General features: G+C 51.3%; 1 protein-coding gene across 2 annotated transcripts in view; it reads right to left on the bottom strand.

The window, feature by feature from the left end:
- Nucleotides 1-17,057: 17,057 nt before the first annotated feature.
- LOC133341295 (SPARC-related modular calcium-binding protein 1-like) overlaps nucleotides 17,058-24,068 on the bottom strand; it is a 32,035-nt gene continuing 25,024 nt past the window's right edge. For both annotated transcript variants that reach the window (XM_061549812.1, XM_061549813.1), the window contains 3 exons: nucleotides 20,750-21,096; nucleotides 19,158-19,202; nucleotides 17,058-18,688 (listed from right to left, as the gene is read on the bottom strand). In XM_061549812.1, coding sequence (XP_061405796.1) covers nucleotides 18,672-18,688; nucleotides 19,158-19,202; nucleotides 20,750-21,096 — 409 coding nt within the window. In that variant the 3' untranslated portion in view covers nucleotides 17,058-18,671. The remainder of the gene's footprint in view (nucleotides 18,689-19,157; nucleotides 19,203-20,749; nucleotides 21,097-24,068) is intronic.

The following is a 24,068-nucleotide window of genomic DNA, read 5'->3' as shown; positions in this document are numbered from 1 at the left end:
TGAGTTACGTAAAGGCAGCATATTCATCAACATCATCAGCCACGTAAGTAAGAGTACAAATCCTAATTTTCATCAACAGGGTTCCACCATATTATCAAGTATACGTGGTCAAATAATGAAGATCGGTAGCAGCAACGAAAGGGCGTTTTATACGTGCATGAAAGCCAAAGCGTGCGAGGGAGCAACACACTATCCCATACGGATGGAACAAGCGGAGTCCAGGTTTCTACTCCGCCGGTGAGATGATTAACATCGAAACTGATCAAGAGTGTTACTTGTCTTGAACCCAACGCTGCTGTAATTATTTATTCCCAGGAGATGGTAAAAAGAAGATGCGCGGGGAGCGGTGGGTGTAGTGGTGAGCGCGCTGCGCTACGAACCCGGCGACCCGAGTTCGATTCCCGCTCGCGGCCACCAACACCAGTGACGATGTATCAGAATCGGTCCCGGGCCTCCCCTAGGTCGACTCAGCTTCAAACGAGCATCTGGTGCGGTGCGTACTAAACATCGCCACTGGGGAGACAAAGGCGGTCGCGCTGTGCTAGCCCACCCACCCCGTCGTGTGCCGTTCCAGGCTGCTACGCGCTAACAGCACTTGCCCCAACAGTCTGTTGAGGCTGCAGTGTTGGCTGGGATCTTTGTCTTTGGGCATTATCCGCTTATTGATTTTGTAACATCACCACGGTCAGGGCTGGGGGGGGGGTCAGGGTAACGTGGAGGGCCCCGTGGGAGCGCGTCTTAGCCGCTTCAAGTGGCACGACGTTTCGGCCGATGCTTGCGCCAAATCGAATCCACCCCCGAAACACAACTCCCGCCCCCCCCCCTTAGCTCCCTCCCTCCACCACCCCTCCCCCCCCCTTTGCTGAGCCCCCAGCTCGCAGGAGCGGTCTGCCTATAAATCAGAAAGTTGCGGAGAGGGATCGGTGTAGGGGGGGCGGGTAAGGAGAAGGTTCGTGGAGTCTGCGAGCGTCTATGAAGCACGTGGCCAGTTGGATCTCCCCACGAAGACAAATAGGCCTATAGCACCCCCCCCGCCCCATAGGCTGTAACAGACTGTTGCTCTTGTAGTACTGTATTACTATTTTTATTTGACCAGGTAAGGCCCACTGAGAAATCACGGCTCCTTTGTCAGAAGCTACCTGGCCACAAAAGATGGCCCAACAAAGTGGGCTGATTGCGTGGAAATTTATAGCAGCCGAATCATCTAAACGCACGTTTTTAATTATGGAGGGGAAAAGCCTGAGGACCCGGAGAAAAGTCCACGCGGCCACAGGGAGAGAGACACACCGCAAACTCCAAATATACAGCAGGCGTCAGGGTCGGGATTGAACTCGTGATCTCCTGTATAGCAGGCGAGAGGAGTTAACAGCTCGCCACCGCAGGCACCGCAACGCGCACTCACCACTCACACTCACCACTCCACACACTCACCAGGCACACACTCACCACTCTACACACCCACCACGCACACTCACCACTCTATACACTCACCACGCACACCCACCACGCACACTCACCCCGCACACTCACTACTCCACACACTCACCACGCACACTCCACAAACTCACAACGCACACACTCACCACGCACACTCACTACGCACACTCACCAAACACACTCACCACTCCACACACTCACCGCTCCACACACTCACCATGCACACTCACCAGGCACACACTCACCACTCCACATACTCACCACTCCACACACTCACCACGCACACTCGCCACGCACACTCACCACACACACTCACCACACTCACCACTCCACACACTCACCAGGCACATACTCACCACACTCCACACACTGACCACCACACACACTCACCACACACACCCACCACGCACACTCATCACACACTCACCACACACACACTCACCACTCTACACACTCACCACTCCACACTCACCACACACACCCACCACGCACACTCACCACACACACTCACCACACACACACTCACCACTCTACACACTCACCACTCCACACTCACCACACACACTCACCACGCACACTCACCACTCCACACACTCACCACGCACACTCACCACACACACTCACCACACACACACTCACCACACACACTCACCACACACTCTCACCACACACACTCACCACCACGCACACTCACCACACACACACTCACCACACACACTCACCACACACACTCACCACACTCACTCACCACACACACTCACCACCACACTCACCACACACACACTCATCACACTCACTCACCACGCACAGCGGACACGGGGGCGGTAGCCAGCCGTGAACAGCGCCAGCCGCCACGTTTTGCTGCCAGTTGACTGAGTGGAGGGGGGGGATGATGGGTGGTGGGGGGCCGTGTGGGGGGGGGGGGGAGTTGGGGGGGGTTCCATCGAACAACGATGGTTTGGTTTGGGGGGCGAGGAGGAGGGCGGGGGCCTTCTGGAGGAGACGATCACGACCAACAGCGCCGCCTCCATCCATCATGCGCGCCTCCACGCGGCTCCAGCAAGCGTGGGGCTGGGGGTGGGGGAGGGCGTCAAGGCTACACGGGGGATCTTTGTCTTTGGTGTCTGTCAAGGCTACACGGGGAATCTTTCGTTTTTAGTTATACAATAACACGCTTCTGGCTTTCATTGTCTCCTGCAATTCCATCTTTTTTTGTACCCGTGTAGTCTGTCTGGATAGTTCAATGTTCATCTTCTTGGTTCTTTCGGTAAAGTCACGTAGAAGGGAAGTAATAAAATAATACAAATAAAACATAATAAAATAATTCTCACGACGTTTCGGCCACAACGCAAGCAGCCGTCCTCAGGTGAAAACCAGGTCTGTCGGGGAGACAGCATCTGAATGTTATAGTTCAATGTTAATAAAACAACAACAACAACAAAAACTGTTTTAACTTTAGCAAGTAAGGGCCCACTGAGCTGTGTAGTTCTATTTTCAAAAGCGACCTGGCCACTTACCAGTGACGTCTCCAGCGAAGCGGCTTATCGCGTGGAAATGTTCAGCGGTCAAATACTCCGAAACGCACGAAGTTGATTCTAAATGTGGAGGGATAACCCCGGAGGGCCCGTAGAAGTGCATTTGATTGAGTGACTGTGTGGTTGTCTTGTTGTGGTCTGGGACTGTTTTGTTGTTGTTGTTATTGTTGTTGTTGTTTTTCTGCCTTGCCCCAAGCTTGCACTTGCTATTGAAACCCGTGCGGGTATTTACGTACTCATGCAATTTGCACGCTTAAATATATATTTTTCTTTCTATTGACGGCGTTATTTTGTGTCGCTTGCTTTGCCTTTTCGGCGTTACCGTTTGTGTTGTTGTATTGTTTGTTACTGTGACTTTCCGAGCCTCCCGTTCCCCGATTGGACATCTGCGAAAACTTAACTTCACGGCTCATCGGATTCTTCCAGTCGAAATGCAGATCCCGACGCTGATTCTCACTCCTCTTTTCCGTCACGGTGGCGAGGAGATGCTAACTACCTCGCCTGGTCTACACGAGGTCGTGGGTTCGATACCGACCCTGACGCCCGCTGTATATTTTAAGTGTGCGTCTCTCATCATCACGGTGGCGAGGAGACGTTAACTACCTCGCCTGGTCTACACGAGGTCGTGGCTTCAATACCGACCCTGACGCCCGCTGAATATTTTAAGTGTGCGTCTCTCATCATCACGGTGGCGAGGAGACGTTAACTACCTCGCCTGGTCTACACGAGGTTGTGGGTTCGATATATTTGTAGTTTGCGGTGTCTCTCTCCCCGTGGTCGCATGGATTTTTCTCCGGGTCCTCCGGTTTTTTTACGTCCACATTCAGAAACAACGTCACGCCTTTAAAGAGTAATTGGCTGCTGTACATTTCCACGTAAGATGATCAGCCCGCTCCGTTGAGCCGTCACCCGTGATAGCCACGTCGCTGCATAGCTCAGTGAGGACTTACCTGGTGCAATAAAAAAGCATCGTTTATGCATAATAAAATTGAGAAGAAAACAAATAATTTCAACCGCCGTGATAGCTACAGACTCGGCGCAGCTTGGGAGCGTATTATTTAGCAATACCCAATACATGTTGCAATTCCTTACAGAGGAGTCACATGCTGATTTATAACTATTTAAGACCGGAAGCAGGTGGATGGCTTCACTATTCTGGCAAATCGCCAGAAGATGCTGGATGTAATTACCAGCGAAACGTCGTACTACTCAAATTCCGGTGGGCTGAAGAAATAACTAAAAGGCGTTTTATATTCTTGGTTCTTTCGGTAAAGTCACGTAGAAGGGAAATAATAAAATAATTAAATTATAAAACAATACAATTCTCACGACGTTTCGACTGCAACACAAGCAATCATCATCAGGTGTGAAATCCACAGCAAGAAAATTTGAAAAAATAATAATAATTCTTGCTGTGGATTTCACACCTGATGATGATTGCTTGTGTTGCAGTCGAAACGTCGTGAGAATTTTATTGTTTCATATTTTTATTATTTGAATATTTCCCTTCTACGTGACTTTACCGAAAGAACCAAGAATATGAATCCCTGCAGTCACGAAAGCTTTAAATCAAGAATTGGCGTTTTGTTAACGTGACACATTTTTTACTGATTGACCGTGTCGGGTGGTGAAGGGTTGCGACACATTTATAATAACGCGATCTAACCCTAAAAACTTTTATTATGAATAAAACTGGTCGCGAAAGTCTCCGTGTTAAACTGAGCATCGTTGATGGTTTACCGGCTGCTCTCTCACTCTCCCCGCTGTTGTCTCAAGATGCGTGCTACGTGGCTTCGTCCACTGTCCCTGCGCACTGCTGATGATGATGATGCGGATGATGAATGGCAAAGTTGACCCTCATTAATTGCCTCCCCCCCCTGCACAAAAAAAACCAACCCAACACACTCATCAACAACGCGGTGGCCTTCAAAGAAAGTGAATAAATATTTAATCGGCGACGTTTCGGGCAATGTCCCTTTTTCATAATCACGTGGTTTACGTGCGCATGGTTTATGTGCTACTAAACGTTGCCTATAATAGAGTCGTTCTCTTTAAGGCCACGGTGTTACCTTACCTGGTAAGATAAACATGGTTTAGTTTTATTTGTATATATTTTAAAGTGATTTGTATACCTTTCCTATACTTTGAACTCCTGTCGTATTTTTGTTTTGTTTGATATTGTAACGTTCTTGTGCGGTGGAAAAAAAATCAAGACGGGCTTCCTGACCCGTGCCGTGCTAACCTGGCACGGCTCGGATGAGCAAGTCAAGTGGAAAACACGAGTTGTGAGAGCATTCGCGGCTCGCGTTTCGTACACGGGCCGCCCGTTCAAGTAGAGAAAAAACCCAAAAACCCTGATCGACAATTTGTTTTAAAAAGTGGAGCTTAACCTTAAACCACCTTTATAAGAGACGAAAGAGAAAAATGTGAGTGGGGGGGTGAGAGGGTGTTGTAGAGGTGGGTGGCATCGGCAGTGAGCGGCAGAGAGAAAGAGAGAGAAATGTTTTAAACGTAAATAGAATAAAGTGTAAAATAAACTGCAGATTGTAACATCGGCAATGAGCGAGCGACGCGCCTGGAGTGTCCCCGCTCAGCGTTATCCATCACGCGGTGTTGGTCAAAACAATCGCCAGGCTCCGCGTACCTGGGACATCGCAGCCACGAATTTTTACAATAACACCACCGACAGAGACAAAGTTGAGCCGCTGTTGGCGAGCACCTATTAAGGCGCTCGTCCGGCATTCCAGACGAGGGTGGGGTGATGAACGGTGGTGGATGGGGTTGGGGTTTGGGTTGGGTGGCCGTCTTTGTCTTCTCTCGACGTCACGGTGGTGGTGGTATTGGGTAGAATCACCGGGCCACCCAGGGTGGCGAGATGTTAACCACCTCGCCTGGTTTTCAGGAGGTCCTGGGTTCGATTTCGACCCTGGCGCCTGTTGCTGTATATTCGGAGTTTGCGTGTCTCTTTCGTTTTCTCTCCCCGTGGTCGCGTGGATTTTTCTCCGGGTCCTCTGCTTTTCCCCCCTCCACATTTAGAATCAACATCACGCGGATTTGGCTGCTGCTGTACATTTCCACGTGATAATAAGCCAATTCGTCGCGATGGCCAGGTCGCTTCTGAAAAAGAAAGGGCTGTAGAGCTCAGTGGGCCTTACCTGGTCAAATAAAAAAAATCAGTGGAGTATAATAATTGTTTTTTTACCCTTTTATCTGGCAACAAAACTGACACATTTTTTTTACAAGGAGTCATGTTTGCATAGATCGCAATACCTGCAGTCGTAATGCAAACAAAAAACATAACTCTGATAATGTACGCACTGTCCTTGAAGTTGATTGGTCCACACCCGAGACAGCTTTCCTTAGAGCCTAGTCTCACATGGGTTGGACCAGATGACGCCAAAAGGCACACAACTCAAAGACAATGCACCATCAGAGTATGATAGCTCGGGATAAGCACTCATCTGGTCCAACCCATGTGAGACTAGGCTCTAAGAAAAGCTGTCTCGGGTGTGGATCAATCAACTTCAAAGGACAGTGCGTACATTATCAAAGTTAGTTTTTTTGCATTACGACTGCAGGTATTGTGGTCAATGCAAACATGACTCCTTGTAAAAAAAAGGTGTCAGTTTTGTTGCCAGATAAAAGTGTAAATAAACAATGATCATATTTTTCTACTGCCAAATGAGGTTCCAATGGTGCAGTGTAGTATAGTTCATGCCACGTAGGCCCTCCGTCTCTCCTGCCTCCTCCACCACGCAGGGGCCCTGTTGAATGCGAGGCCCCAGGGGAGGAACGACCCCCCCCCCCACCTTATACACGCGCCCACAATCCAGCTGACCATCGCCCTCAGCACACGGGCGCACTTCGGGGTTCCATCCTCGCACTGGCGTGACGTCCTCTCGGAAACGTTCCATCATCCGCGCGTTTCGGAGGAGCAGAAGTGCCAGTGTTCAGACGAGGGAGGATGAGGAGGATGTTCCAGAGACGTCATCGCACCTGCAGAGGTAACCCGCTCACTCAGTGCGCAGAAGGAACAGATGGAACGGCCGCACCCCCCCCCCCCCCCACCGTACCGGATATGACACTGCGGGCACCATCAGAGAAGCGGGACCAGCTGCGGATTCTACTCCCAGTGACGAATCCCACAATTCCTGCTCCCTCTCGCTGTGTTACCCTCCCTCCGTCCATCTCCTCCCTCCCTCCATCTTCTCCCTCCCCCCGCTGTGTCGGGTGGTGGAGGGTTTTGGTTAACCATACCGACAGTATACCCACAACGGCGATCTCATCACAAAAACACACGAATCATTAGCCGTATACCACACGTGTTGGTCTCGAAATCTTGCACGTGGATAATGATACTACTACAGTACTACTACTAATTAGTAGTATTAGTAGTAGCAGTTGCATGGGATGCGGCCGTGCACCCAGAGCTTGAGCATCAATCCTCAACGACCAAATCGGTGTCGACGAATCGTTCCGATCCCACTCCACTCCACCCCGCCCCCCTCCCCCCGCCCCCCTCCCCCGCCCCCCTCCCCCGCGCCCCCGCCCCTCTCCCCCTCCCCCCGCCCCCCTCTCCCCCCTCCCCCGCCCCTCTCCCCCTCCCCCCGCCCCCCCCCTTCCAACCCCCACGAGGCGCGTGACCATCCCCTGCGCGTCCCTGACCCGAGCTCTGAACGCGTCTAAGTTGGATTCCCCCACGCGCCCGTTAATCTCGTTGAAAGGGAGAGGATGGTGGGGGGTGGGGGGGTGGAAAGGGAGGGGAGGGGCGGTGGGGGAGGGGGGCGGGGTGGGTGGGGGGGGGCTGTTGACGACTGCCCGCGTCTCTCGAGGCGAATTCAAAGCAAGGGGAGGGGGGAGGGGGGAATTAACCCCCCCTCCCCCCTCCCCCCATTTCCTTAATCCTCCCATCACTCCCCTACCAGCCCTCCTCTTTCACCGGAAGATGATCGTTGACCTAAGACGATGATGATGAGGATGACGATGATCATCGCCATTGATCACACTTGCCATCTCTCGTCATCGTTGGTGCAATCTTGATTTAAATTGCCATAATTATCATTTAACCCATCATCAATACCATTATCCCAATCGTCCTCTTGTCATCATCGTAATCATATCATCGTCACCTCATCGTTATATATCTTATCATCTATACTCCTACAGCATCATCATCATCATCATAATCTACTACCATGGACATTATCATCATCACCATCATGCTCAGCATCACCATCATAATCCTTTTCATCACCATCAACACAATCATCATCATGGGGCTCTCATTACGCCCCTTGACTCGAGGGAGTTGCCCCATCATCCAACATCAAAAACTGAGAGTGTCACTCACTCTCCCAGACTCTCCCACTCTGACTCTCTCCCAGTGTCACTCACTCTTCCAGTGTCACTCTCTCTCCCAGTGTTACTCACTCACTCACTCTCCCAGTGTCACTCACTCATTCTCTCTCCCAGTATCTCTCACTCACTCACTCTCCCAGTGTCACTCACTCACTCTCCCAGTGTCACTCACAAACTCTCCCACACACTCTCACACACAGTGTAACTAACAGACGCTCCCAGTCTCACTCACACTCCATCTCGGTCTCACTCACGCACGCTCTCATACACATTCTCTCACTCACTCACGCACTCTCACTCACACTCTCTCATACACATACTCTCACTCACACACTCACTCCCTCTCCCACTCTGCCAAGCATCTGACAGCGACTTCAAGAAACTCAACACTGGGGGCTCAGTTTCCCTGGACGCTGCGTTTGCACGCAGGTCTTATAGGGTTTCAGGCTGGAATTCATGAAATTGGCTGCCAATCAACAACGCTGTACATTTTTATACAAATTAAATCTCACACTAGAGGCAGTTTTCTTGCCACGCAAAATCATCCCAAGAAAGGAAAAATAAACGTTATGAAATTCAGACTTGCATTCACGTGCATTAAAGCCAAACAGATCCGCCCAAACAGATCTGTCTATAAATGTACGGAGCAGGACCCTCCTGAAAGCAAGTCTTCAGATTCGGCGAAAGCTCTCTCCCGTGTAAAAAAAAATTAAATTGACACGCGTTAGACGTACAGATTGTTTTTGTTAATCCACTGCTGGATAAAGGCCTCCGCCCATGCCGTGTCGGTTATGAGAGGGGCTGTTTGACCATACTTCACCGCGCTGGTCAATGCGGGCGAGTGGAGGCGGCTTCGGGATAGGGCCCAAAACTGGTTGCGGCGTTACTCGCCACCGTTTTTAGCCGTGGCCGGGATTCGAGGTGGTTCTTGAGGAAGATCAATATTTCTACACGAGGGTTCCACCAAGCGTGTTGCAGGGACGCAGTCTACCAGCCTGACCGTCTGATCCACGTCGTGTTCAGCCACCACACTGCTGGTCACAAAAACACACACGCTCACTCACCCATTCATTCACCCGCTGACTCACTCATCCACTCATTCACTCACCCACTCACTTAACCACTCACTCCACCGCTCATCCACTCACTCACTTACCCACCCACTCACCACACTGCAGGTCACACAAACACACACGCTCACTCACCCATTCACTCACCCGTTGACTCACTCATCCACCCATTCACTCACCCACTCACTTAACCAATCGCCTACCCACTCACTTAACCACTCAATCGCTCATCCACTCTCTCACGTACCTACCCACTTACCACACTGTTGGTCACCTCACTTATCTTTGTGCTTCTTCCGCATCTCCCCCCCCACGCTTGTCCGATAGCCACTTTGCTCACCTCAATATCAATACAGGGACTCCTCTACTTACGAACGAGTTAGGTTCCAGAGGTCTGTTCGTAAGTCCAAATTTGTTCGTAAGTTCAAATTGACTCCTGTCGATTACAAACGCGTCGTACGATGTGTACACTAAACACGGGGAATGGATTTAAACGTTGCATAATCTCCTGTAAATGTAGATGCCACTGGTTCTTCACGTTCTGCAGATGTAGATGCCACTGGTTCTTCACGTTTTGCAGGTGTAAATACCACTGGTTCTTCACGTTCTGCAGATATAGATGCCACTGGCTCTTCGCGTTCTGCTGATGTAGATGCCACTGGTTCTTCACTTTCTGCAGATATAGAAGCCACCACCGACATCCATTGCGCGGCGGTTGAATTTACGACTCTGGGTCCGAACGGGCAACTGGACATACGGACCAGGTTCATTCGTATCTCTGAAATTTCGTAAGTCGAATGTTCGTAAGTGGAGGAGTCCCTGTATTACACTCTTTATCGGATCACATCTTTAATAGCGCTGTGTGTTGCTAGCCGCCAGGCCTTTTCTTTGGGCCTTTATAGGAAATCGTGACGTAAATAAAACAAACGTACAATAACCCGATAATTAAAACTGGCGCGCGCACGTAGAAGGGAAATAATAAAATAATAAAAATAAAACATAATCAAATAATTCTCAGGTGAGGACGGCTGCTTGCGTTGTAGCCGAAACGTCGTGAGAATTATAATTTATTATGTTTTATTTTTATTATTTTATTATTTCCCTTCTACGTGACTTTACCGAAAGAACCAAGAAGATGAATCCCTGCAGTCACGAAAGCTTTAAATCGAAATAATTATACTTTATAAAGGTGCAGAGTTGATGTGGCTCGCCACTGACGTTCGCCGCGCACGGGAATCGAACCTCGGCTCACCGGGGTTCCACAACAACGCAGTGCGCTAACCGCTGCGCCACCGCTCCACCTTGTTTTCCCCTTCCTAATACACTACGCGACAAAGCCCTGTATTGTCGCGTTTAGGAAAGCAAACAAATTGCATACCTCGCTTAACGGAGCGCTGAACTCCAATCATAATGCGATAATTTTAAAGAAACACAAAATTCATTTCCAATTATGGCCGCTCCGCTTGAGAGATGCAGTGTTTTAGTTTGATGATTATTCCTCTTAAAGGGGCAGCGTCGAGCGGAGTAGCGCAGGGCGCGCGTGGAAGCACTCGGGAGCGGTGGTGCCGTGGTGAGGGGGGGGGGGTGAGAGGGGGGGGGGGGGCTCCACTCGCCCCCCCCACCACCACCAACTCTGACATTTTAACACAATCCAGATTTCTAGTCTTGGAATCCCTGGTCCCGGGAGAGGCCGGGTATGAGTCCGCAGGGATGAGCCTTAAGCCATGCGAACCCGACACGCAGCCCCCCTTCATCTACCCACCCCACTCGCAACCACCCCTCCCCCATTACCCCGTCCCTAACCCCCACACACAGCGCCCCCCCCCCCCACCACCAACAATCCCATCTAACCCTAAGCCCCCTGGTAACTCGCCTCGCCTCCATCAGCCCAAGCCCATCAACCCACAAAGCCCCCCCAACAACACCTAACCCCTCCCCCCCCCCCTTACTGCAGTGGGGCTACGAAAAGTCAGCGTTTAAAGATCGACCGCGCGGTGAAATCGAGCCGACACGGTGAAGATCTAGAGGTGGGGGGATGGGACGGGGGGGGGGCTAGGTTAGGAAGGGGGGGGGATAGAGAGCTGTCGCGAGCGATGGTGATGGTGGTGGTGATGATGATGGTGGTGATGGTGGTGGTGATGGTGGTGATGGTGGTGATGATGGTGGTGATAATGGTGGTGATGGTGGTGGTGATGGTGGTGATGGTGGTGGTGATGGTGGTGATGATGGTGGTGATGGTGGTGATGGTGGTGGTGCTGATGGTGGTGGTGATGGTGGTGCTGATGGTGGTGGTGCTGATGGTGGTGGTGATGATGATGGTGGTGATGGTGGTGGTGGTGATGGTGGTGGTGATGGTGGTGGTGGTGATGATGGTGGTGATGATGGTGATGATGGTAGTGCTGATGGTGGTGGTGCTGATGGTGGTAGTGATGGTGGTGGTGATGATGGTGGTGGTGATGGTGGTGATGATGGTGATGATGGTGGTGATGATGGTGGTGGTGGTGATGATGGTGGTGGTGATGATGGTGGTGATGGTGGTGATGGTGGTGGTGATGGTGGTGATGATGGTGGTGATGATGGTGGTGATGGTGGTGGTGATGGTGGTGATGATGGTGGTGATGATGGTGGTGATGGTGGTGATGATGGTGGTGGTGATGGTGGTGATGATGGTGGTGGTGATGATGGTGGTGATGATGGTGGTGATGGTGGTGGTGATGGTGGTGATGATGGTGGTGATGGTGATGATGGTGGTGATGATGGTGGTGATGGTGGTGATGATGATGATGGTGGTGGTGATGATGGTGGTGGTGATGATGGTGGTGGTGATGATGATGGTGGTGGTGATGGTGGTGATGGTGGTGATGATGGTGGTGGTGATGGTGGTGGTGATGATGGTGGTGATGGTGGTGATGGTGATGATGGTGGTGATGGTGGTGATGGTGATGATGATGGTGGTGATGGTGATGATGGTGGTGATGGTGATGGTGGTGGGGATGATGGTGGTGATGTTGGTGATGATGGTGGTGATGATGGTGATGGTGATGATGGTGATGATGGTGATGGTGATCACGCATCGTCGTCCAAGGTCGACTAACTCATCAGAGAGTCGCCGCCGCCGCAGTCATTCACCCATTCCATTTCCATCGTCTCAGAGTTGATGAAATGCAGATTCACCCACCTACTCACCCACTCACTCGATCACCCGCTCACACCCACTCACACGCTCACTCACACACCCACCCACTCACACACTCACTCACTCACACACCCGATCACTCACACACCCGCTCACTCACTCACACACTCACACACACACACCCACTCACTCACACACCCGCTCACTCACACACTCACTCACACACCCACTCACACACCCACCCACTCACACACCCACCCACTCACACACCCGCTCACTCACACACCCGCTCACTCACTCACACACCCACTCACACACACACACCCACTCACACACCCACCCACTCACACACTGACTCACTCACACACACCCACTCACTCACACACCCACCCACTCACACACCCACTCACTCACTCACACACCCACTCACTCATACACCCACTCACACACACTCACACACACTCACACACACACTCACTCAAACACCCACTCACACACCCACTCACACACTCACCGCCTTCAAATGTTTCTTTGGGGCAGTGCGTAGTTGTACACACTCCGTGGTGTTGACAGCCGCCTGAGGATGCCTCGCATTATGCCTGGTTAGTTCGGGGTTGAGCTAAGTACTCTGGGTTCGGCTGGCCAGGTGATTGTGGTGTCCTCGTGACGAGATGTTAACTACCTCATCTGGTATACAAGAGGTCGGGGGTTCGATCCCGACCCCGACAACACGCCTGTGTATTTGGAGTTTGCGTGTTCTCCCCGTGGTCGCGTGGATTTTTTTCTCAGGGTCCTCCAATTTTTTCCCTCCGAGCGTCCTGATCACAAATGATGATAGCTCATTTGTGGCCAGAAAAAGATCTACACATATCTCAGTCGGCCTTACCTGGTAAAAAAAAATATATATTTTGATTAGGACTCACTGTGGAACTAGTACTAATGGAAGATTTCCAAGTTGCTTAGGGTTCGGGTAAGAATTGATTTGGCTCTTAAAATCTCACTTCTTCTCTATTGCCCATTTTCTTCATCTCTGCTCCCATCGCCCCTCCACTCCTTTCCGTCCCTCCCCGACCCTTCCGTGACCCCCCCCCCCCATCAGCACCCCTCTATCGCTGTCACTCATTACTCAATCCTCGCACTCCCCGCCATTGAAATCATTCGACTCGGGCATGTACCGCATTTTAAACGAGCGTCTTATGACGGACGTAGCAGAGAAAACGAGAGCGAGCATTGCGATACGATTTTAATTCATGAATTCGCGACGGGAGTGGGCAGTGGCCGCGCCAACGGTCGGAGCAACGTTGAGCCGACGCTTCCAACGTTGATACAACGTTGACGCAACATTAGCAAGACACAACGTTGACACGACGTTGACGCAACATTGGCAGGACACGTCGTTGACACGACGTTGACCCAACGTTGTGTCAACGTTGACACAACATTGGCATGTTTTTATGGTGCACGCATGTGTGTGTGTGTGTGGGGGGGGGGGGCATGTGGATAATGTGAGTGGTGGACAATGTGAGTGGTGGATGTAGCGAGCAGAACGGGAAGCAAGGACTTTGCGCAATCGATTCTAGGCTTCCGATTTTATTTAGTTTTTTTTGTTGTTGCTAGATAAGTGACGTTCGTTTAACAATAAGAGTTGTTAGAAACATCGACAGAACGGATGAAACACGTTGTACAATACGAATGCATGGCGATGTGTTAATCCATTGCTGGATGAAGCCTTCCCCACGCCCTGGGAGATTGGTTGGCCATAACTCCACCATGCTGGCCAGTGCCAATGATGTTAGCCCTGGCCGGGAATCGAACTCACGTGGCCGACTCTAATAACGCCGGGCACCTGCCAGAGCAACCGTCACTCAACCTCTACCGGAATTGTGCAATGTCCTTCCGACGAAAAAATCCACATCCTACTTGCGAACCGGATAAACGAATTGCAATTATAATAATACAAATTATTACACGTCCTTTATATTTCGTTGAATACTAAACTCAGTTTGGACGCAATGAATGCGTCCAGTGGTTATGTTTTTGTTCAGTCGGAACTAAAAACTACAGGAGGGGACAAACTGCATCCAGACACGGAAGATGAGCCACACGGGATGACCGATTCCATCCCAATCACAGACGGTTACAGTCACGTGCAAAATGGAAGGAATCAGAAAGAGAGGAATATTGGTGCCAGAAAGATGTGGCCACTACTTGAACATATTGGCACAGGACAGAGGAAAGTAGAAACACCAAATGACGAAATGTGCAGTGGACAGATCGTCGTGATGATGATGATGATGTATACTCTTAGTTCTTTCGGTAAAGTCACGTAGGTAAAAAATGAAATTAAAATTAATGAAAATAAAACAATAAAAATCACGACGTTTCGGAGGCAACACAAGCTTCCGTCTTCAGGTGAAACCGTCACAGCAAAATATCTGTACCTTATATATAGTGGTTAAGGGGGGAGGAGCCAGGAAGGGTAGCAGGGGAGGAGGAGTTGTGAGGTGGTCAATTACTGCTTTAGTTATACTGCTGGGTGGGTAAATGAATTAGATACGATTAGATACGATTTACCACTGTATAAGGTACAGATAGTTTGCTGTGACGGTTTCACCTGAAGACGGAAGCTTGTGTTGCCCCCGAAACGTCGTGATTTTTATTTTACTTTTATTAATTTTAATTTAATTTTATTTTTTACCTACGTGACTTTACCGAAAGAACCAAAGAGTATGAATCCTTGCAGTCACGAAAGCTTCAAATCACGACTAACGAGATGAGTTTGTCGATTTCGATTTGAAGGTGCATCACTCCGTTGGCTTCCTCAAATCGGAAGTTTGCTATATGCTGGGTCACCAAGACAAGCAGACAACAACAGTAACAACTACATTGAAAACTAATTTCTTTTATAGCTGCTTTTTTTCGTTCCGTTTTCTAAATTAAATCACGTTTCGGAAGCAACACAAGCTCCCGTCGTCCGAAAGGTCGTGATTTATTTTATTTTTATGTTTTTATTTCTAACTTCGTGACTTTACCGAAAGAACCAAAGAGTATGAATCCTTGCAGTCACGAAAGCTTCAAATCTAGAATCACTTCCGGTTTCACAATCCTCAATTTATCCCCCCACACTGGCCAATCAGTTATCTTTCCTCGGGTCAGCCGACCCAGGGAAGGCTGGGGCTGTGTCACACCAGCAAGTGATGCAGCCACAGGGAAATGCAAAATCATAGCAGATATAACCATCGATCGCCCTATATATATAAAAAAAACATCCCCAAAGTTTACTTGACCAAACTACATTTTCAATCAAAGTGATGACACTTTAAACAATGTCCTGCAAGTCACATTCGAAGGTCCCCCCACCCCCCCACCCCCCCACCTTCTAGTTACGAAACTTATTGCGCTCCTAGTGTCAGACATGAGAGGGGAGTTGACCCATGTGTATAATGATATATTAATTTATTACAATGCATTCATATGCTCAAAGACACGTGCGTCGCATCGCGTGTATAAAGATCAAAGTACGTGTTTTTTTTCTTTCATTCTTATCATCTTGTGTGTGTGTGCGCGCGTGTGTGCGTGCGTGTGTGCGTGCGTGTGCGCGTGTGTGTGCGTTTGTGTGTGTGTACGTGTATGTGTGCGCGTGTGTGTGTGCGTGTGTGTGCATGTGTGTGTGTGCGTGTGTGCATGTGTGTGTGTGTATGTGTGTGTGTGCATGTGTGTGTGTGCGTGTGTGCATGTGTGTGTGTGCGCGTGCGTGTGTGCGCGTGTATGTGTGCGCGTGTGTGTGCGCGTGTGTGTGTGCGCGTGTGTGTGTGTGTGCGTGTGTGTGTGTGCATGTGTGTGTGCGCGTGTGTGTGTGTGTGTGCGTGTGTGTGTGTGCATGTGTGTGTGCGCGTGTGTGTGCGCGTGTGTGTGTGCGCGTGTGTGTGTGTGTGCGTGTGTGTGTGTGCATGTGTGTGTGCGCGTGTGTGTGTGTGTGCGTGTGTGTGTGTGCATGTGTGTGTGTGCATGTGTGTGTGTGCGCGTGTGTATGTGCTTGTCGCCGTGGTGTGTCCGTGTGTGGTGCGCGTGTGATGTGGTGCGCGTGTGTGGTGTGTGTGCGCAGTGTAGGTGTGGCGTGTGTGTGTGTGGGAGCGTGTATGTCGTGCGTGTGTGTGTGTGCGTGTGTGAGGTGTGTGTGGGCGTGTGTAGTGAGTGTGGTGGTGTCGTGTGCATGTGTGTGGGTGCGCGTGTATTAGTGTGCGATGTGTGTGCGTGTGTGTGATGTGCGTGTGGTGTGCCGTGCGCCGGTGTGCGCAGTGTGCGTGTGTGGTGCTGCGATGTGTGTGCATAGTTGTGTGTGTGCGCGTGTATGTGTGCGTGTGGTGTTGTGTGCGCGTGTGTGTGTGTGTGCGCGTGTATGTGTGCGTGTGCGCCGTGGCGTGGTGCGTGTGTGGTGTGTGCGTGTGCGTGTGCGCGTGTGTGTGCGCGTGTGTAGTGTGCGGCGTGTGTGTGTGCGTGTGTGTTGTGTGCGTGGTGTGTGTGTGCGTGCGTGTGCGCGTGCCGTAATTCGTTCGCTCGGTGACGCGACCATTCACAGCATTGGACGCCCTCGGCGACAAGAACAAACTTTCCTACAATGCAATGTGCCGACAAACATTTGTATACGTTTTTTTTTACTTTTAATATAAATGAGTTTATATAGCAATACTTTGTGATTATTGAAGGATGTGGTCTTGGTAACTCAACAGCTACTACTAGTGTAACTATTCGCACGCCCGTTTAAAGGCTGCTCATTATCAAACATTTAAAAATGTAAATGTAACCAGGCCCCATGGTGTTAAGTAGTCTCCAACCCTCATTATCACCTCCATCTCTCCGACTTCTCTGTTTACGTGCTATGAAGGGCCATTGCCTGAAACGTCGCCTATTATATACGTATTTTGGTGTTAAGGCAGCGTTCTTAACGAGTGTGTTGAGTTTTTCATTCACAGCATAGTCATTGAAAAAAATACGAAAATCCTTAAATTCGTTGACAACAACTTGACGGATGCCTCCATCCAGCAGTGGAGCGATCACGGTTGCTAATGATGGTTAGGATGATGGTGATGATGGTGATGATGACGGTAAATCACCTGCGAGAAAAATCATGGACCGCCCCACCCCTATTTGCCATGATGTAGGAGCAGTCAGATCTGTCGTTAAACCTCCAAACATTCGCCCTGACCCACGGTCCCTCACGCCAACGGTGGCTAGGAGATGTTAACCACTGCGCCTGGTATACAGGAGGTCGTCGGTTCGATCCCGACCCTGGCACCTGCTGCATATTTTGGATTTTACTGGTAGGAACCTCCTGGTTACACCAGCCCACAGGGGATTATTGTGTCCGTCCGTCCGTCGTGAATCCAAAAAATGAGAGGGGTGGGGCTGGGTGGAGAGGGGAGGGTGGGGAGGGGCTGGGTGGGGAGGCGCTGGGTGGGGAGGGTGGGGAGGGGCTGGGTGGGGGGTGGGAGGGGTGGGGCTGGGTGGGGAGGGGCTAGTCACCCCGTGGTGCCCTTATAAAACTCAACGCTTAACCTACTCACGCCGGCTGGTGCCCGCCCTCACAGTCGGCCATATTTGCGGAATACACCACGCCGCCGTTGACCCTGGCCATTGACAGAGCAACCCAACGTTCCTACCAGCTCCCTCCACAGGAATGTGTTGTGTGTCTTTCTCTCTCTCCCCCCGTGCTCGCGTGAATTTTTCCCCGGGTCCTCCAAGTTCCTCTTCCCTCCACATTTAGAATCGACGTCACGCGTTTCGAGTATTTGCCCGCTACACATTTCCAGGTGACGAGCCACTTCGTTGGGCCATCACTTGTGGCCGCCAGGTCGCTTCTGAAAAAGAGCCACACACTAGCTCAACGGGGCCTTACCTGGTGAAATAAAAAAAAATAAGTTGATAGTTTTAAGTTTAGTTTCGAGATTCGAGTCTCGCGATCGAGCGAGCGAGGAGCCCCGGGACGACGCCGGGCGACGTTTGTGAGCAGCAGGGCAGGCTCTGAGCCAGGGTGCGACGAAGAGCTGGCGATCTTGACCCCTTGACCTCGTGACCTCCCTCCCTCCCTTGTCCTCGTCCTCCCGGAATTTCGATGAACTCTCCATGTCTCCGGCCTCACACCAGAAAGCTCGCTGCAACGTAGAGCAGAGCGAGACGCGAAGTTAGCAGTGGCTGGCCACTCACCCCCCCCCCCGCCCCTCTTCATGTACGCCACTCCCCATCAGCACTTGCCCCAAACAGTCTGCTAAAAGGCTATACGGGGGATCTTTGTATTTACGGGGGATCTTCGTGTACTCTGCCTGTGTATGTGTGCGCGCAGTGACCGGTGATGTAGCGGTTAGCACAACGCTGTGAACCCCGACACCAGGTGACGAATATTTGACCCGGTCCTGGGCCTCCCCTAGGTCGACTCGGCCTCAAATTAGTACCTGGTGCGGTGTGTAGTAAACATCGTCACTCGGGAGACAAAGGCGTCCGGGCGTGGTGCTGGCCACCCACCCCCTTCATAGGTGCTCACCAACAGCACTTGCCCCAACAGTCTGTTTGCAGGCTATACGGGGGATCTTTGTCTCTGTAGTGACCGCTCACGTGGTTTCTCACCGAGGGGGTTGGGTCCATGTCGCTTGATTGGGGTCTTGAGTCTCCCTGCAGAGCGACACGGATTGAGAAAGAATAAAAAACTCCCCGTCAATCAAGCAGATCGCTGTACACCAACTCCTACATTGTGACGATCATTGTGTTTGTGTCCAACGAAAACGGAACGAAAAAAAGCAGCTCTAAAAGAAATGAGTTTTCAATGTAGCTGTTACTGTTGTTGTCTGCTTGTCTTGGTGACGCAGCGTATAGCAAGCTTCCGATATGAAGAAGCCAACGGAGTGACGCACCTTTAAATCGAGATCGACAAACTCATCTCGTTAGTCGTGATTTGAAGCTTTCGTCACTGCAGAAATCCATACTCTTTGGTTCTTTCGGTAAAGTCACGTAGGTAGAAATAATAAAATAAAAAATAAAATAATAGATCACGACGTTTCGATCGCAACACAAGCGGTCGTCCTCAGGCGAAAAAAAAATATTTTTTATTTTATTTTATTCCATCTCTTCAGGACTGTTTTGTCGCGTCTAGTTTGTTGTCCTTCCCCGCACCTCCGATTAGCACGGCGGGGCTATGTACGGTGCGAAAGAAGTTCAACATACGTGAATACATACGTGTTTAACACGTAGTAGGCTTACGGGACCAATGTCATCCACAATAGTTTTTTGGAGTGAGATCGCGTAAATATATAAATGTGTCGTTAAAACCCGCCACCACCCGACACAGCCAACTAGTAAGAGATTGTCACGTGACGAGAACGTGGCCAATTCGTCACTAGTACAGCACTAGTGTGTAGTGTATAGTGTAGTGTATAGTGAAGTGTATAGTGTAGTGTATAGTGTAGTATACTATTACAGCACTAACCGGTGTGTTGGAGAGCCAAGCCACAACATTTACAATCTGAGTACGACGTTTCGCCAGTAATTACAACCAGCTTCATCAGGCGCACAAGTGCTGTCATCACATCTACGCCTCTAGTTAAGGAACGAAACAGGTGGACTTCTCCACACAGCAGCACACAGCAACACACGGCAACATCACACAACAACACACAACAACAACACACAACAACAACACACAGCAGCACACAACAACAACACACAACAACAACAACACACAAAAACATCACACAACAACACACGGCAACACACAGTAGCACACATCAGCACACAGCAGCACACAACAATACACAACAACACAACAACAACACACAACACCAGCACAACAACAACAACATAACAGCAACACACAACAGCAACACACAACAACACCACACAACAACACACACAACAACACCACACAACAACAACGCACAACACACACAACAACACAACAACAACACACAACAACACACAACAACACACAACAACAACACACAACAACAACACACAACAACAACACCACAACAACACCACACCACAACAACACCACACAACAACACACAACAACAACACACAACAACACCACACAACAACAACACATAACAACAGCACACAACACACAACAACAACACACAACAACACACAACAACACAACAACACACAACACAACAACACAACAACAACAACAACACACGCACAACAACAACAGCAGTCGTCACCGTTGTGCGCAGAACTCCCCGCTGACACCGCCGACGCCGCCGACGACAAGAATAACACAGAAGAAGAGGAGGAGGAGGAGGAGGCGGCGGCGGAGGCGGAGGAGGTGACGATGCCGAGGCAGCCCGTGAGCTCGGCCAGAGACAACTCCCGGTCGCCGCTCAGGTCGCAGAACTCGAGGAACCGCCGCGCGCAGCGACGCGGTGCGGCCGCGCGCCGCCGCAGGAGCCGGCGCAGCGCGCGCGACTCCGCGGGGCTCACGGCGCCGTCGCGATCGCGGTCGACACGCGAGAAGTGCCAGCGGACCACGCGTTCCTCCAGCGTGTGCCGGGGGTTCGGCTCCGGGACCCTGTGGTGGTAGAGGAGAGGGGGGGGCAGAGGGGGGAGATGTTGCGGTGGTGGTGGTGGTGTGATAGGCATCGTGTCCACCCCGGCACGCTATCGGATGCGGCTGCCTGGAGAGATGTTGTGGTGGTGGTGGAGGTGGTGGTGGAGGGGGTGGTGGAGGGGGTGGTGGTGGTGGAGGGGGTGTGATAGGCATCGTGTCCACCCCGGTGCGTTGTTGGATGCGGTTGTCTGGAGAAATGTTGCGGTGGTGGTGGTGGAGGTGGTGGTGGAGGTGGTGGTGGAGGGGGTGGTGGTGGTGGTGGCGGTGGTGGAGGCGGTGGAGGAGGTGGTGGTGGTGGGGGTGTGATAGGCATCGTGTCCACCCCGGCGCACTGTCAGATACGACCATCTAGAGCGGCCCCTCGGTGCCACATGACGCTGCCACTGGGCGCTATGACACCTTTGAATCAGCGAGGGTGGCGTGAAACTCGTTTCTCGAGAGCTGCTTTCTGCGTTCACTTTGCTATCCTTGGCACCGCGCGTGCGCCTCCGATGTGCGCGGGTGGCTGCTACGTACGGTGCGAAAGAAGTTCAGCGCGGTAGCGACAGACCTGCGTCTGCTTCTAGATTTGAAGTTTTCGTGACTGCAAGGATCCATACTCTTTGGTTCTTTCGGTAAAGTCACGAACTTAGAAAAGAAAAACCATTTTAAAAAATCACGACGTTTCGGATGACGGAAGCTTGTGTGTTGCCTCCGAAACGTTGTGATTTAATTTAGTTATTTTTATTTTTTTATTTTTACCTACATGACTTTCCCGTGTCTCCATGCGTTTACAAGCACCGCATCTCTCGCTCCCTCTCCCTCTCTCGATCTACGTGTGCTTTGTCGGGTGGTGGTGGGTTTCACGACACGTGTATACATTTACGCGCTCTGACCCAACTAAAATCTATATCACGGACGACATTGGCCGCGAAAGGCCACGTGTGAAACGATCTGCGCTTGATTTGAAGCTTTTGCAACTCTTTGGTTCTTTCGGTAAAGTCACGAAGTTAGAAATAAAATAATATTTCATTTATAACTTCGTGAACCAAAGAGTATCTGCGCTTCTTTGTACGCATGCCGAACTTCTTCCGCACCGTACGTCAGCCGACCGTGCTAAGCGGAGGGTCTTTTGCGCGCTCTGCCAATGTTCGCGACGGATACATGCGGCGGCATTATTGTTTGCTGCGTGGTTGTTTTTCTTGTTGTTGTTGGGTCGGTCGCTTTGGAGTTGTGCGAGGAGTCCACGTTCGGACTCAGGATGCGCCTAACATCAACAGAGGGGGGTGGGGGTACTGAGATGTCCATGAATACACAGTCGCTTGAGCGTGTGTGTGTGTCTTAGTGTCAGTGTGTGTGTGTGTCTTAGTGTCAGTGTGTGTGTGTGTTAGTGTGAGTGTGTATAGTAGGGGGCACAGGTGGTGCATCAGCCAGTCATCTCAGTCATCTCGGTCAGTCGACCCGTGGCACCTGCTGGGTCTGCCCCGTGACCTCTTGCCAGCGGGCGTTCTACACTTCACGTGGCCTCAAGGTGCACTTGGCCTGGCACAAGCGTCGTGGTGACGTCATCGCCACTTAGTGGCGAATGGCGGTTGTTGTTGTGTGTGTGTGTTAGTGTCAGTGTGTGTGTGTGTTAGTGTCAGTGTGTGTGTCTTAGTGTCGGTGTGTGTGTGTGTTAGTGTCAGTGTGTGTGTGTATCGAAGCGTACTCGCTAACAGCACTTGCCCTAAAAGGCTGTTTGTTGACGCTATACGGGAGATCTTTGTATTTGGAGCGGTGGTGGAGTGGTCAGCGCGCTGCTCTACGAACCGGGCTACAACCCGAGTTCGATTCCCGCTCACGGCCAACACCGGTGACGATTACCTGAACCGGTCCTGGGCCCTCCCCTAGGTCGACTCAGCCTCGAATGAGTGCCTGATGCGGTGTGTAAACATCGCCACTGGGGGGAGACAAAGGCGGCCGGGCGTGGTTACTGGCCACCCAGACCCCTTCGTTTGTCCTTCAGGCCTTCATAGGTGCTGCTCGCCAACAGCACTTTCCCCTACAGTCTGTGCAGACTATACGGGGGACCTTTGTCTGTGTCTGTGTGTCTTTGTTGTGCGCGTTTGTGTCACCATTCCACAGTCCTCTCGCCCACGTCTCCCATCCCCCTTAAGCCCCCCCCCCCCAACCGTGACCCTTCTACCCCTGTCCCCAGAACCCCCCCCCCTTAACCCCCCCTCCACCCATCCCCTCCTTCCCGGTCCTGGGACCCCGAACCCCGTGGGGGGGGGGGGGGGGGGGAAGGGGGGGGGCTGCGCTTCCTTCCGCCCGCGACACGCGGAGCCTCATTCCTGAGTCTCCATCATCCCCGAGGGACGCGGGGGGGGGGATCAGAGACTGTCTCGGAGTGATGGTGGTCACGTGGAGGTGATGGTGGTCACGTGGAGGTGATGGTGGTCACGTGGAGGTGATGGTGGTCACGTGGAGGTGATGGTGGTCACGTGGAGGTGATTGTGAAAGCGTGGAGGTGATGGTGGTCACGTGGAGGTGATGGTGGTCACGTGGGGGTGATGGTGGTCACGTGGAGGTGGTGGTGGTCACGTGGGGGTGATGGTGGTCACGTGGGGGTGATGGTGGTCACGTGGAGGTGATGGTGGTCACGTGGAGTTGATGGTGGTCACGTGGAGGTGATGGTGGTCACGTGGGGGTGATGGTGAAAGTGATGGTGTTTTCTCTGTGCCACGGGCTGGCGTTGGTTATGTTCACATTGATGTGGTGGTGGTGATGGTGATGTTGACGCGGAGGTGATTGTGGTGTTCGCCTGCAGGTGATGATGTGGCGGTGATGATTTGGCGGTGATGATGTTGATGATGTTGATGATGTGGCGATGATGATGTTGATGATGTGGCGATGATGATGTTGATGATGTGGCGGTGATGATTTCACGACGATGATGCAACGGCGATGACGCG

Source organism: Lethenteron reissneri, chromosome 11 (genome assembly GCF_015708825.2).
Source record: "Lethenteron reissneri isolate LAM-NWPU_2019-01 chromosome 11, ASM1570882v1, whole genome shotgun sequence".
In the NCBI taxonomy this organism is placed as follows: domain Eukaryota; kingdom Metazoa; phylum Chordata; class Hyperoartia; order Petromyzontiformes; family Petromyzontidae; genus Lethenteron; species Lethenteron reissneri.
The sequence above is the reverse complement of the archived record's forward strand: the minus strand, read 5'-3'. Positions and strand labels throughout refer to the sequence as shown.